We start from the raw sequence: 12,101 nt of genomic DNA on the forward strand, positions 1-12,101 counted from the left end.
CCACTACACTTTGAGAATAGCAAAAGCATCTATCTAGCGCTAGATACAAGTAAAGGTGCACTTGCACGGTGCTTGCAGTTCACATTTTGCGTATGCACCGTTAAAGCTCTCGGCATATAGGTCAAATATATCCATAGGCACCCATTCACCCAATGGAGGCCAAGAGTGTGCTTTTGGAATTGCCAGGCTAGTATACATTTTTCTTGTGCTATATGGCAGGGATGGCCAACCTGCGGCTCTCCAGCTGTTGCAAAACTACAACTCCCAACATGCAAAGACTGCCTACAGCTATCAGCCTACAGCAGGGGATGGTGGGAATTGTAGTTTTACAACAGCTGGAGAGCCGCAGGTTGGCCAGCCCTGCTATATGGGATAGCAGAATTGACAAAGCAAATGTATACAGTGCCACGACATGTATGGCTGTATGCCTATAACGGCATACACTGGAGGCCTTCTTTGGAGTTATAGTGGAAATTCTCCCTATGTAAACCTCTGACATATACGACAAATGTAATACAAATTGACCCTTAAAGAACATTTGTAATTATAGAACTGGTCATCATCTTTTTTATTCTATAGGTTTTCACGATATCGAAGCTCCATCTACAGATCGGATCTGAGTTTGCCATTACATGGTCTTGATGCTGCTGCTCAGCTTCGAGAAATAAGAAGTCCTCGGAGTTCAGATGCTTCTTAAATTTGTTGTCTTCCAAGATCTTGATTTGCCTTCTACATTAAGGGGGAGCCGAGAGCGTCTGGAATATTCTTGCTTTGCTAATAATGAGAAATGATCGTTATGATATTGATTTGCCGTAATGTTTGATATGCTGATAGGTGCGGGTCCCACCCCAAACGTTCACCTATCAAAACAATGAGAATTCCAATTCCCAGTCACCACACTATGCATACAGTTCAGCGGAGAGGGGGCCCATGCATGCACATTGCCGTCTCCATCAGAGAAAGCCTCATGTAAACCATTGAACTAGATGTACAGGCACAGGGTGTTCAATTCGTGACAAAAAAAAATATTCAATTCGTGACAAATTACTTAGCCTTGAAGCGCATTTATTTGTATGTAGCGGGCGCAATGACTGGGAACAGTGATTGTGCCGCCCCCCATCATTGAACCTCTCAGATGCCGTGTTCATCGCTGATTGTGGGATCTGAGATTAAAATGAAGGCCGTTCAGGGGCTAATCCAGTTATAAAAAATAAAATAAAATAAAAACATACTCGCCTTATCCATTTGATCACGGAGATTGAAGACACAGCGCGAAATCTCGCACCCAGTCAGCGCGGTGAAGCACACATCACCCCGCACGAGATTTCATGTGGTTTCTGCAATCAAGATTCGTCACCGCGAAGTGTGCGGAAATTTGGCTTCGCTGTGAATCAAATTTGTACTGAAATTCGGATTGAAGTCCACTTCGGATACTTCAATTTGCTCAACACTAGTCATCGGCGTCAGATCGGTGGGGGTCCGACGCCTGTCACATCCACTGTTTGAAGGGGCTGCGGTACTCATGCAAGTGTTGCAGCCTCTTAAATATTTACTCTGCACCGTCTACATAGTAGCAGCAGTGCAGAGTAATTACCGCGTTGTCCTGATCACTTGAATGGGTGACAGCTGTAATTACCCATGGAAGTAAATACGGACAACCCTCCAGCCCCTTCAAACAGCTGATCAGCGGGGTGCCGGGAGTCTGACCTCCAGCAACCTGAGATTAAAGGCCTATCTTGAGGAAAGCTCATTAATGTTGTGAAGCCAGATTACCACTTTAAAATGAGCTTACCTCTTTCTAGGAGCCAGAGGCGACAACCCCTGGCCCCCTGAAAGTAACGAACACCACTCCCTTGTCCTGCTGCTCCTAAATTCCTGGCCACTTCCGTTCTCCTTGGGACGAGAAAGCGGTTGGGTCCCGTAACCGTTGCGTCCAATCGCAGGCCTCGGCTGTCACAGAAGTTTGAACGGTACCAAAAGGTGGAGGCTCTATTTACATTTTCAAAAGTCGAAAGTGCAGCGTAAAAACACAAAATTGCTACATTTCTGAGCACTGAAAGTTGCCTATTTTTGCCGCTGCTTTTCCAGCACTTGATAGATCCCCCCTCTATGTATTCTCGGAAACACTGCAACCTTGCTGCCCCTGGTTTGGGCAGAATCAAGCATCTGGCAGGTTCCCTTTAATATCAGTCATGCAATGTGCCTCAGGAATCCTCGTGGTTTTATCAACTGTAATACTAAGATCTAGAAGTATGGCGGGTTAATATGAGCCCTGCATTTTAAGTGATCTGGCGATAGGCGTGTATGTAAGATGTTCAGAAGAGTTTAAAGGATAACTGTCATATTTTTTTTTATTTGCTAGTTTATTAGAGCTAGGCATGTATACCTGAGTTAGTCTGTCAATCACTGTCAAAAGATCTGTAATTACCTTATAATAACAGCTTTCATTAATGTCTCCTGTCCTTTCCACTGCTCCCTTAAAAGACCGTTGCTATGGCTCATCTGTCTCCGGCTAGGTGGTCCTTCACACTGCATGCCTGCATTAGGCTTCAGAGTGAGGAGGTGTGTCTCTCAGTAATCCAATCTGATTGGCTGGCAGGGAGCTGCTGGCTACAGCAAGTTTGTATGTGACCTGAGGGAATGCAGTTTTGGCCTCAGAGAACTGGCAGAGGAGCCATCTTGTAATCCTCATAATGTAGGATTTAAAACAGCCGTAACTAAGGGAAAACTCAAGGAAAACAGTGGTAAGTGAAGAAACTAAAGATTGCTTTATGCATAATGCTGCTGCTGCAGCAGTAACCTATGCAAAAATAGTTTTTTGATGAAAATATGACAGTTATCCTTTAAGTTCAGCCCTTGATGAGCTTGTTACATGAAGGGTGTAAATGCAGAATTTTTACTTTTGATTATATACGGAATTGCTCTCTCTTCTTGAATGTCCGTGTTTCTTCATGCCTGTCGTGTTTGCTTGCTGAAAAAAATAAAAATATTTTTTTAATGAAATATTATATGAGACTTGCATAGACTTTCTGGTCCACACAGCAGAAAAAGACACATGATATAATGGCAGCTGTGAACCACCAGATGTCATTACTTTGCAATAAAGCAGCTTATGAGATTAAAGTAGAACTCCCACAAAATGTTTTTATTCCCTGACCTGTTAGAAAGGTAGATGATGTAAACTGTAGTGAAGGTAATCTTCGTACCAGTGGCTGTATTTGTGAGTTATACCCTCCTTTCTGATCCTCAGCTGTGTCATGTGACCAGCACTCTGATTCTTCAAATAACCCAGCATCTTACGTGTGGACAGGAAGTCAGCTTCTCTATGTCCGTCTCATAGGAATGAATAGAGAAGTAACTGACCTCCCGTCCTGTGTCAGTTGGAGATCAGAGTGCTGGTCACATGCCACGGCTGAGGATCAGAAGGGAGGGGATAACTCACAAATACAGGCACAGGCACAAAGATTACCTTCACTACAGTTTAGATCAAAGATCTTTCTAACGGGTCAGAGAATAAAAATTTGAGCAGGAGTGCTGCTTTAACTGAAGTATCCGAAATGGTTCAGGAGTGCTTCTTTAAGACTAGCATTTGGCATGCCAGTGTTACGTCTTCGTTCACATTTCTGTGCCCATTGGACATCCGTGGAAAATCTGTCCATGAAGAATCCGTGTTTGATCAGTATCATCCATATTCCACATAGACTGCTCAGCTTAAAATTAATATCTAGAGCATCTCCTACCAATGGTCCCTGAAACACTGACAGAACATGAATGCCATCCGTGTTATCAGTGGTTTTTCACTGACCCATAGACTTCAATGGGTGTGTTTGGTCACATCACAAACCAAAGTAGTGCAAGTCTCCGTGATTTTTCCACTGACTCACGGTCTGTGCAAAACCACTGATGTGTGAACACATTAAGGCCCCTTTCACACGGGCGAGTATTCTGCGCGGATGCGATGCGTGAGGTGAACGCATTGCACCCGCACTGAATACTGACCCAATCATTTCTATGGGGCTGTTCAGATGAGCGGTGATTTTCACGCATCACTTATGCGTTGCGTGAAAATCGCAAGCATCCGCAAGCAAGTGCGGATGCGGTGCGATTTTCACGCATGGTTGCTAGGTGACAGTCTATTCACTGTATTATTTTCCCTTATAACATGGTTATAAGGGAAAATAATAGCATTCTGAATACAGAATGCATAGTAGGTGATCAATTGAGGGTTAAAAAAAATTAAAAAAATTAACTCACCTTCTCCTCTTGTTCACGTAAGTCCCGGTCTCTTCTTTACTTCTCAAAAGATGAAAATACCGGCTAGGACCTGTGGTGACGTCAGATCACATGCTCCAATCACATGGTCCATCACCACGGTGATGGAGGATGTGATCTGACGTCACCAAAGGTCCTTTAGCCCACAGCTCATCATTAAAGAAGTAAAAAAGTTGCGGGAACTACGCGAACAAGATGAGAAGGTGAGTTAATTTTTTTTTAACCATCAATTGATCACCTACTATGCATTCTGTTTTCAGAATGCTATTATTTTCCCTTATAACCATGTTATAAGGGAAAATAATAACATCTACACAACACCTAACCCAAGCCCGAACTTCTGTGAAGAAGTTCAGGTTTAGGTACCAAACATGCGCGATTTTCTCACGCGAGTGCAAAACGCATTACAATGTTTTGCACTCGCGCGGAAAAATTGCGGGTGTTCCCGCAACGCCCGTGTGAAAGAGGCCTAAGGGTACCTGCACACGAGTGCAGGTGAAATCCATGCAGATTTTTGTCAGTTTCAGCACCCAGACCTCACCAAAAGGCACTTTGTAAGCTAATGCTGTTTTGATGCAGATCTCACCCTTCATTTAAAAATGGTAAAATCGCAATTGACATGCTGCAGATTTGGAAATCGGCCATGCTGAATCCTTGCCCCCATTTGCCTAGCTACACCTCTGATGCCATGCACCACGATTATTAAGTGTCTTAGACATTTTTGTACCTTGTTTGACAAGTGGGCGTGGTTTTACACGAGGGGTGTGGCTCATTTGGCAACATCATGCCCCAAAATGTTGGCACCAATTTTTTGGGCACAAAGTAATCCAAACAATAGTTGGTGTAAAATGATACAAAAGTCTCTAAAGAGCCAGAATTCCAGAGAAGAATTGCCTGGCCTATAAGACTCCACTAGCTGTTTAGGCGCTCTCCATAAGGAGATAATATATTCCCCAAATCCTGACTTAGGCCTCTCACCCAGTTAAGCCAGTTTTCTCTGCTCTGCACTGATGAGAGGCAATCACCCCAAAACAGCCGTCTGCAGATGAGATGCTGGCTTATTTATTACCCAAGTCATGTCTCAAGGTCTGTTTAAAAGGTCGAACACTGGTGGCATCAGAGACAGAGCTGATGAAGAACTCATTAGCATCCCTTTCTTCCCAGAATTCCAGAGGATCGTTGCCTGCACATATACAAAAAATTATTTAAAAAAATTATAATGTGACATTCACACGACTGTGATTTGTGACATATTGACTTCAATGGGCCCGTGGCCCGCATGTTGCAGCAAAGTATAGGACTTGTCTTACCTTTTGTGGCGCAGCCACAGGAATGCAGACGTACACGGAAGCCCTTCCACGTCCCAAAGGATAGAACATGTCCTATACTTCACCACAACATGCAGATCACGGACCCATTGAAGTCAATGGATTGCAAAACACTTAGTTGTGTGAATGCTGCATTATAATTTTTTATTTTTTCTGTATACGTGCTGCTCTCGTATTGGGATAACTTGGTACAACACGACACCCAGAGGTGCACCTGTCTACAGGGGATAACATGACAGCATATTTATATACAGCGAAACCGCGATCAGATGACCACCTGAAAAATGGTCTTCTAGAGGGGTGGTCTCCTATAAGAAGATGGCCAGTATGCATAATATATGGTGGAACTGGAAATTCACTACCACTAGACATCTGGGTTGGTTAGGGGGGGTTGTCTTCTCATAGAGGTGCTCTGTTTTTGGACAGTTTTCGCTGTATAAAAGAAAAACTGTAGTCATGTTGTGCAGAATGTATCAGTCAATATCATTTTCAAGTTCCATAAAATTTAAAGGGCTTGTCCCAAAATTAATTTATTATATAAATCGTAAAAAAAATATATAAATGTTAATTCTGTTAAAAGAATGATCCAGGGCAGAGGTAAGATTTACTTACATAGTATGGCACCATCTGGTATTCAAAGTGTAGTGCAATGTGCACGTCCACCAAATGAGCTGAATGCTGGTGGACACACATGCTCAGTCACTCTCCCCAAAGTCAGGTATCTGCATAGTGCTCATCTGTTCACTGCAGAGCAACCAACAGAAATAGCTTCCTGCTCGTCAGGGAAGGAGCAGAGCCTCTGCACTAGCATGGCAGTATTGCGTAGAAGACATATATATTATATAAGACATATGTTGTCAGCTGCCAGAGGGAGAAGGAGAATGATTCTGGCCAGCAGCAGCAAGAATGATGAAAAAGGTACTTTATGTTAATTATGTATATAAAAAACACTTAACAGCCTTTCAGGACTTTTAGAATGGACACAATTTGTGGGATAACACCTTTGATTGGTGCGTTACAGTTCGTTATGAAGTGGTCTACAGGGAGGATCTAATTTCTCTTCCAGAACCCCATCAGGTGCACAAATCCAAGGATCTGATGTCTCCCACTGCCATTTCTGCAGCATTTCCTGCATAGTTAGAAAAACATCATGATGCCCTGGATCCCCGGCAATGTTCTTCACCTCACTAGGATCTTTCGATCGGTCATAGAGCTCCCAGCGATCTCTATAATAATAGCTATGAAGCGTCTTAAACCAGTTGGTGGGCCGGCCAGACGTGGTTCTATTCAATAGATCTTGAAATGTAGGAGATACATAGAAGTCTTGATCGATGGGGAAGGGCATCTTGAAGTTCAGATTGTGTATCAGTAAATACTGCATGTGCTGGACTGATCTCATGGGATAGTACATAGTGATTTCATGGTGAGACTGGCTGCCATACACGGTGGTCCAGGGCTGTTCGGCTTCCAGAGCCGGAAGGAGTGACTTTCCAGTAAGCGTTACGCTCTTGCCAAATATCTTGTAGTCGGGATATGGAATGGAGAACCAGTCTAGGATGGTTGGAGTGATATCTGAGCAGAGGAAACATTAGAAATAACAATAAATGGATCTTTAGGAGGCTGGGGCTACACAGCGACTAGATATGAGCGAATTGCATATTTAGAAATTAGTTCACGCTTCGTTTGGTGGTAAAAGGTGAATTGCGTTATGGATTCCGTTACCACGGACCATAACGCAATTCTATGACAGAATGCCTTTAGAGGCATTCCAGTATGCATTCCGTCATAATAGAAGTCTATGGGCTGCAAAACGGATCCGTCCCGTTTCTGTTATGCAGGGGAGTCCTCCCCCGATCCCGAGTGAGAGTCCTCCCCCGATCCCGAGTGAGAGTCCTCCCCCGATCCCGAGTGAGAGTCCTCTCCCGATCCCGAGTGAGAGTCCTCTCCCGATCCCGAGTGAGAGTCCTCTCCCGATCCCGAGTGAGAGTCCTCCCCCGATCCCGAGTGAGAGTCCTCTCCCGATCCCGAGTGAGAGTCCTCTCCCGATCCCGAGTGAGAGTCCTCTCCCGATCCCGAGTGAGAGTCCTCTCCCGATCCCGAGTGAGAGTCCTCTCCCGATCCCGAGTGAGAGTCCTCTCCCGATCCCGAGTGAGAGTCCTCTCCCGATCCCGAGTGAGAGTCCTCTCCCGATCCCGAGTGAGAGTCCTCCCCCGATCCCGAGTGAGAGTCCTCCCCCGATCCCGAGTGAGAGTCCTCCCCCGATCCCGAGTGAGAGTCCTCCCCCGATCCCGAGTGAGAGTCCTCCCCCGATCCCGAGTGAGAGTCCTCCCCCGATCCCGAGTGAGAGTCCTCTCCCGATCCCGAGTGAGAGTCCTCTCCCGATCCCGAGTGAGAGTCCTCTCCCGACCCGAGTGAGAGTCCTCTCCCGATCCCGAGTGAGAGTCCTCTCCCGATCCCGAGTGAGAGTCCTCTCCCGATCCCGAGTGAGAGTCCTCTCCCGATCCCGAGTGAGAGTCCTCTCCTGCATAACTGAAACGGGACGGATCCGTTTTGCTGCCCATAGACTTCTATTAAGACGGAATGAATACTGGAATGCCTCTAAAGCGATTCTGTCATAGAATTGCATTATGGTCCGTGGTAACGGAATCCATAACGCAATTCACCTTTTACAACCAAACGAAGTGTGAGCGAATTTCATAAGCGGAATTTCGCTCATCTCTAACAGCGACCATAACACATGGCATGAAACCAAAGACTGCAGCATCACAATGCTATGGGGTTGTGCTGCAAGAAGCCCAAATCTGCTGCATTTCTTGTGACTGTTGGGTCGCAGTAATTTGCAAGCTGCATTGTTACTTCACTTTGTATGCACGGTACAGTAGCATCGCAGTGCTGTGAACTATGGTCAAAGACACAGTGTAGCCCCAACCTAACACGGTTTCACAATGGTTTTGGCCAAGGAATCCAAAAGTAGGTTTACCAAGTCCAAAAGTTTCCCTTAGGTTTAAAGGGGTTGTCCTACAATCGCAACTGATCACCTAACCACGGGATAGAGGTCTACGTGATCGCTTGGTGTCCCGAGAAGAGGGTACCATGTCCTCCCCTTTAAATGAAGACATGGTAGTGCGTGTGCTGCTACTCCATTCAGTCTCTATGGGACTGATGGCGATAACCAAGTAGAGCGCTCGGCTATATTCATCAGTCCTGTAGACTTTGAATGGAGAGGTGGTAGACATGTCCGACCAGTGCTGCTTTCAGAGGACACAGGACCCCTGTTCTCATGATCAGTGGGACCCCCAGTGGTCAGACACTCAACACCTATCCTATTAGGTGAGACAGCTGAAGTAAGTTTGCATGTATATAGAAGAAGTGAAGTCCAAGCATAACAGCAGATATCTCCAGCAGGAAAGCGGAGGAGGACATATACATATAGACGCACACGCCATGCATACAGAGGTCAATTACTATCCCGCAAAGCCCCTATAAAATGAATGTTCTACCAGCCATATCTCACCAAGAAGACTTGCAAAGGACTGGCTGACTTCTCCACAGCATCTTGGTTGACCAGGAGATGAGATAAGCAGGGGCTCGGCCCTACCCGACCAGTACAGGTTGGTGCGTCCGTTTGGGAAAGGAATGCCATTGTCAGAGGAAAATATCACGAGGGTGTCGTTGTCATGTCCGGCACTGCGCAGTTCATCAAGAACAAGGCCAATACCTGAGGATTACAAGCAGGTGAACATATGGGATACAGTTACTGAAGTGAGCAGTTCTAATAACTATTAATACAGAATCCAGACAGTTAACCCCTTCATGCTCCATCAGGAGAGAGGGCTAGTTAGTGCTCTATGATGGATATATAAGCCGTAGGTTGAGGTGATCTGGCGGAATCAGAGGCAGGAGAGAGGCTGATACACATAGCCGGGCTCAGGGCTTACTCCAATCTCAGCAGTTTAACCCCTTAGATGCCAAGGTAATAGGGACCAGTGCAACCCATTGCCCTCCCTGCTATGTGGGGTTCTGATTATTGCCAAGTACAGAAGCCTATTAGGCCCTGTCAAAGGTAGGGTCTAATAGGCTAGCTGTCAGTAGAATACCGACAGGCAGGCATAATACACTTCATAAGTAGGTGATTAAAGGATTGGAGGTTCAAGTTCCCTTGGGGGAGTAATAAATATGGTAGAAAAGGTTTTTAGGTGTTAAAAAAAAAAAAAAGAAGAAAGAAAAAATTCACTATTGCATTTTTAACAAAAGGAGGATTAATTGTAGAAAAAAACAAACACACAGACATAGTGACCAATTTTGCAGTGACCCAATCTATAAAGTTATCACATTATTTAACCCACAGTGATCTCTGTTAAAATAAAATTCTGGAATGGCTGTTTATTGTTCACACCGTCCCCGTCCCACCCCCCAAAAAAACAGAATATAAAGAGATTATAAATTTGTATGCACCCCAAAATGTTACCAACACTAAAACTACAGAACGCCTGAAAAAAAACAAAAAAACATAAATTTGGTATTGCTGCAACTGCACTGACCCACAGAGTAAAGCGAACATGTAATTTAGGCCTCATGCACACGGCCGTTGTTTGGGTCCGCGGCTCGGATGCAGACCCATTCACTTCAATGGGGCCGCAAAAGATGCGGACAGCCCTCCGTGTGCTGTCTGCATCCGTTGCTACGTTCCGTGGACCCGCAAAAAAAATAGAACATGTCCTATTCTTGTCCGTTTTGCGGACAAGAATAGGCATTTCTACAATAAGCCGCCCGTTGCGTAAATTGCAGAAGGTACACGGGCTTCCGTTTTTTGTGGATCCGCAAAAAACGGAATGGTTGTGTGCATGAGGCCTTATACTGCAAAAAAGAAAATATGGAATTGCTTTTTTTTTTCATTCTGCCTCCCAAAATATGGAATAAAAGGTGATCGAAAACTTGTATGTGCTCCAAAATTGTACCAATGAAAACTAAACTTGCCCTGTAAAACACATAATCGAAGCGCTCATTAGTATTCACATCATAAGGGCTCGTTCACATGACCGTGGGTTAGTTCCGCATCCGAGCCGCATTTTTTGCGGCTCGGATGAGGACCCTTTCACTTCAATGGAGCCGCAAAATATGTGGATAGCACAGCGTGTGCTGTCCGCATCCGTTGCTCCGTTCCGTGTCCCCGCAAATATTATAAGTCATGTTTTGCGGCCAAGAATAGGCATTTCTATAAAGGGCCATCTGTTCCGTTCCGCAAATTGCGGAAGGCACACAGGTGGCATCAGTATATACACGGCACGGTCATGTGAACGAGCCCTAAGACGCAAGAACATTTTCCCCCCACTTTTGGGGGAAAAAATGCATCTTATGGGGCGAAAAATACGGTAAATAAAGTTACGCCTTTCAGAATATGGCAGTACAAAACAAATTACTAATATTATTCTTACATCTTATTTATTGTGCAAAAACAAAAACAAATTATGTGCAAAATTTAAAAGGGAACCTGTCACGTCTAGTATGCTGCCCTCGCTGAGTGCAGCGTGGTATAGTGACAGACCCACTGATTCAGCACTTTCACCATACTGACAAGCCGAACCTTGCATCGCACTATCCCTGTGAGGGAGAGGAGTCCGATGACTCACTGGCCATCGCCCTCCCTTGTCTACAGACAAAATCTAGCAGGTTTATTTCCGGTTACGCATAGCAAAGAAACCTGCAAGTTATGATCAGGAGGTGGGGAGGTCGGGACTAGCGTTTGTCATTGGACTAGCACTCACTGCAAGGTCCAGTCTGTCGGTCCTGTAAGTGCTCTTTCACACGAGTGTCCCTTGCGTGAATCACATTTCGTGTGAGAGAGGGATTGTGTGTTCTGGACTTAGGAAGCGCACAGCATTATCATGATTGAAAATGCTGTCTGACCTGTCTGTAACGGAATCATACTGACATAAAGCTGTCAGTATGATTGTGTAGCAGGAAGGCCAGGCAGAGGCACACACCGTCATCAATCATGATAATGCCGTGCACTTCCTAAATCCAGAACGCACAATCCCTCTCTCACACGGAGCGTGATTCACGCAAGGGACATGCTCGTGTGAAAGAGCCCTGAAAGTGCTGAATGCTAGCCCAGAAGTGACAGTCTGCTGAAATCACTGGGTCTGTCACTACTGACCGGTTCCCTTTAAAAGAAAAATAATGGTGCAAATGCATTTTTTTTTTCCATTCCGCCCATAAAGTAACGTAGTACATATTTCTAATTATGCACTTTCAGATTTAGGATTATCCTATACGAGTCACTGCTATAACAATTTTGGGTATATTCCAAGTTGTAGTCATGAAAATGTTCCCAAGTAAAAAAACTAAAAACACACACATATAGAAAACTAAATTCTGGATTATAAATGTAGCCTTTGATGTTAAGATGTCTCATGACCCATGTGCATCCCCTGGACTGTGGGAATGAAAATCCTAAACTGAAAAAAATAAAAATAAAAATTAACTGAGTGATCAAACACC

At 44.8% G+C, this 12,101-nt stretch overlaps 2 protein-coding genes across 4 annotated transcripts in view; one reads left to right on the plus strand and one right to left on the minus strand.

The window, feature by feature from the left end:
• Positions 1-1,227, plus strand: part of LOC121003349 (lysosomal alpha-glucosidase-like) — a 60,839-nt gene extending 59,612 nt beyond the window's left edge. For all 3 annotated transcript variants that reach the window (XM_040435117.1, XM_040435118.1, XM_040435116.1), the window contains one exon: positions 580-1,227. In XM_040435117.1, coding sequence (XP_040291051.1) covers positions 580-642 — 63 coding nt within the window. In that variant the 3' untranslated portion in view covers positions 643-1,227. The remainder of the gene's footprint in view (positions 1-579) is intronic.
• Positions 1,228-6,185: 4,958 nt separating this feature from the next.
• Positions 6,186-12,101, minus strand: part of SGSH (N-sulfoglucosamine sulfohydrolase) — a 34,574-nt gene continuing 28,658 nt past the window's right edge. The window contains exons 7-8 of the mRNA XM_040435124.1: positions 9,115-9,318; positions 6,186-7,172 (exon numbers count right to left, since the gene is read on the minus strand). Coding sequence (XP_040291058.1) covers positions 6,616-7,172; positions 9,115-9,318 — 761 coding nt within the window. The 3' untranslated portion in view covers positions 6,186-6,615. The remainder of the gene's footprint in view (positions 7,173-9,114; positions 9,319-12,101) is intronic.

This window comes from Bufo bufo, chromosome 6, assembly GCF_905171765.1.
Source record: "Bufo bufo chromosome 6, aBufBuf1.1, whole genome shotgun sequence".
NCBI lineage: Eukaryota > Metazoa > Chordata > Amphibia > Anura > Bufonidae > Bufo > Bufo bufo.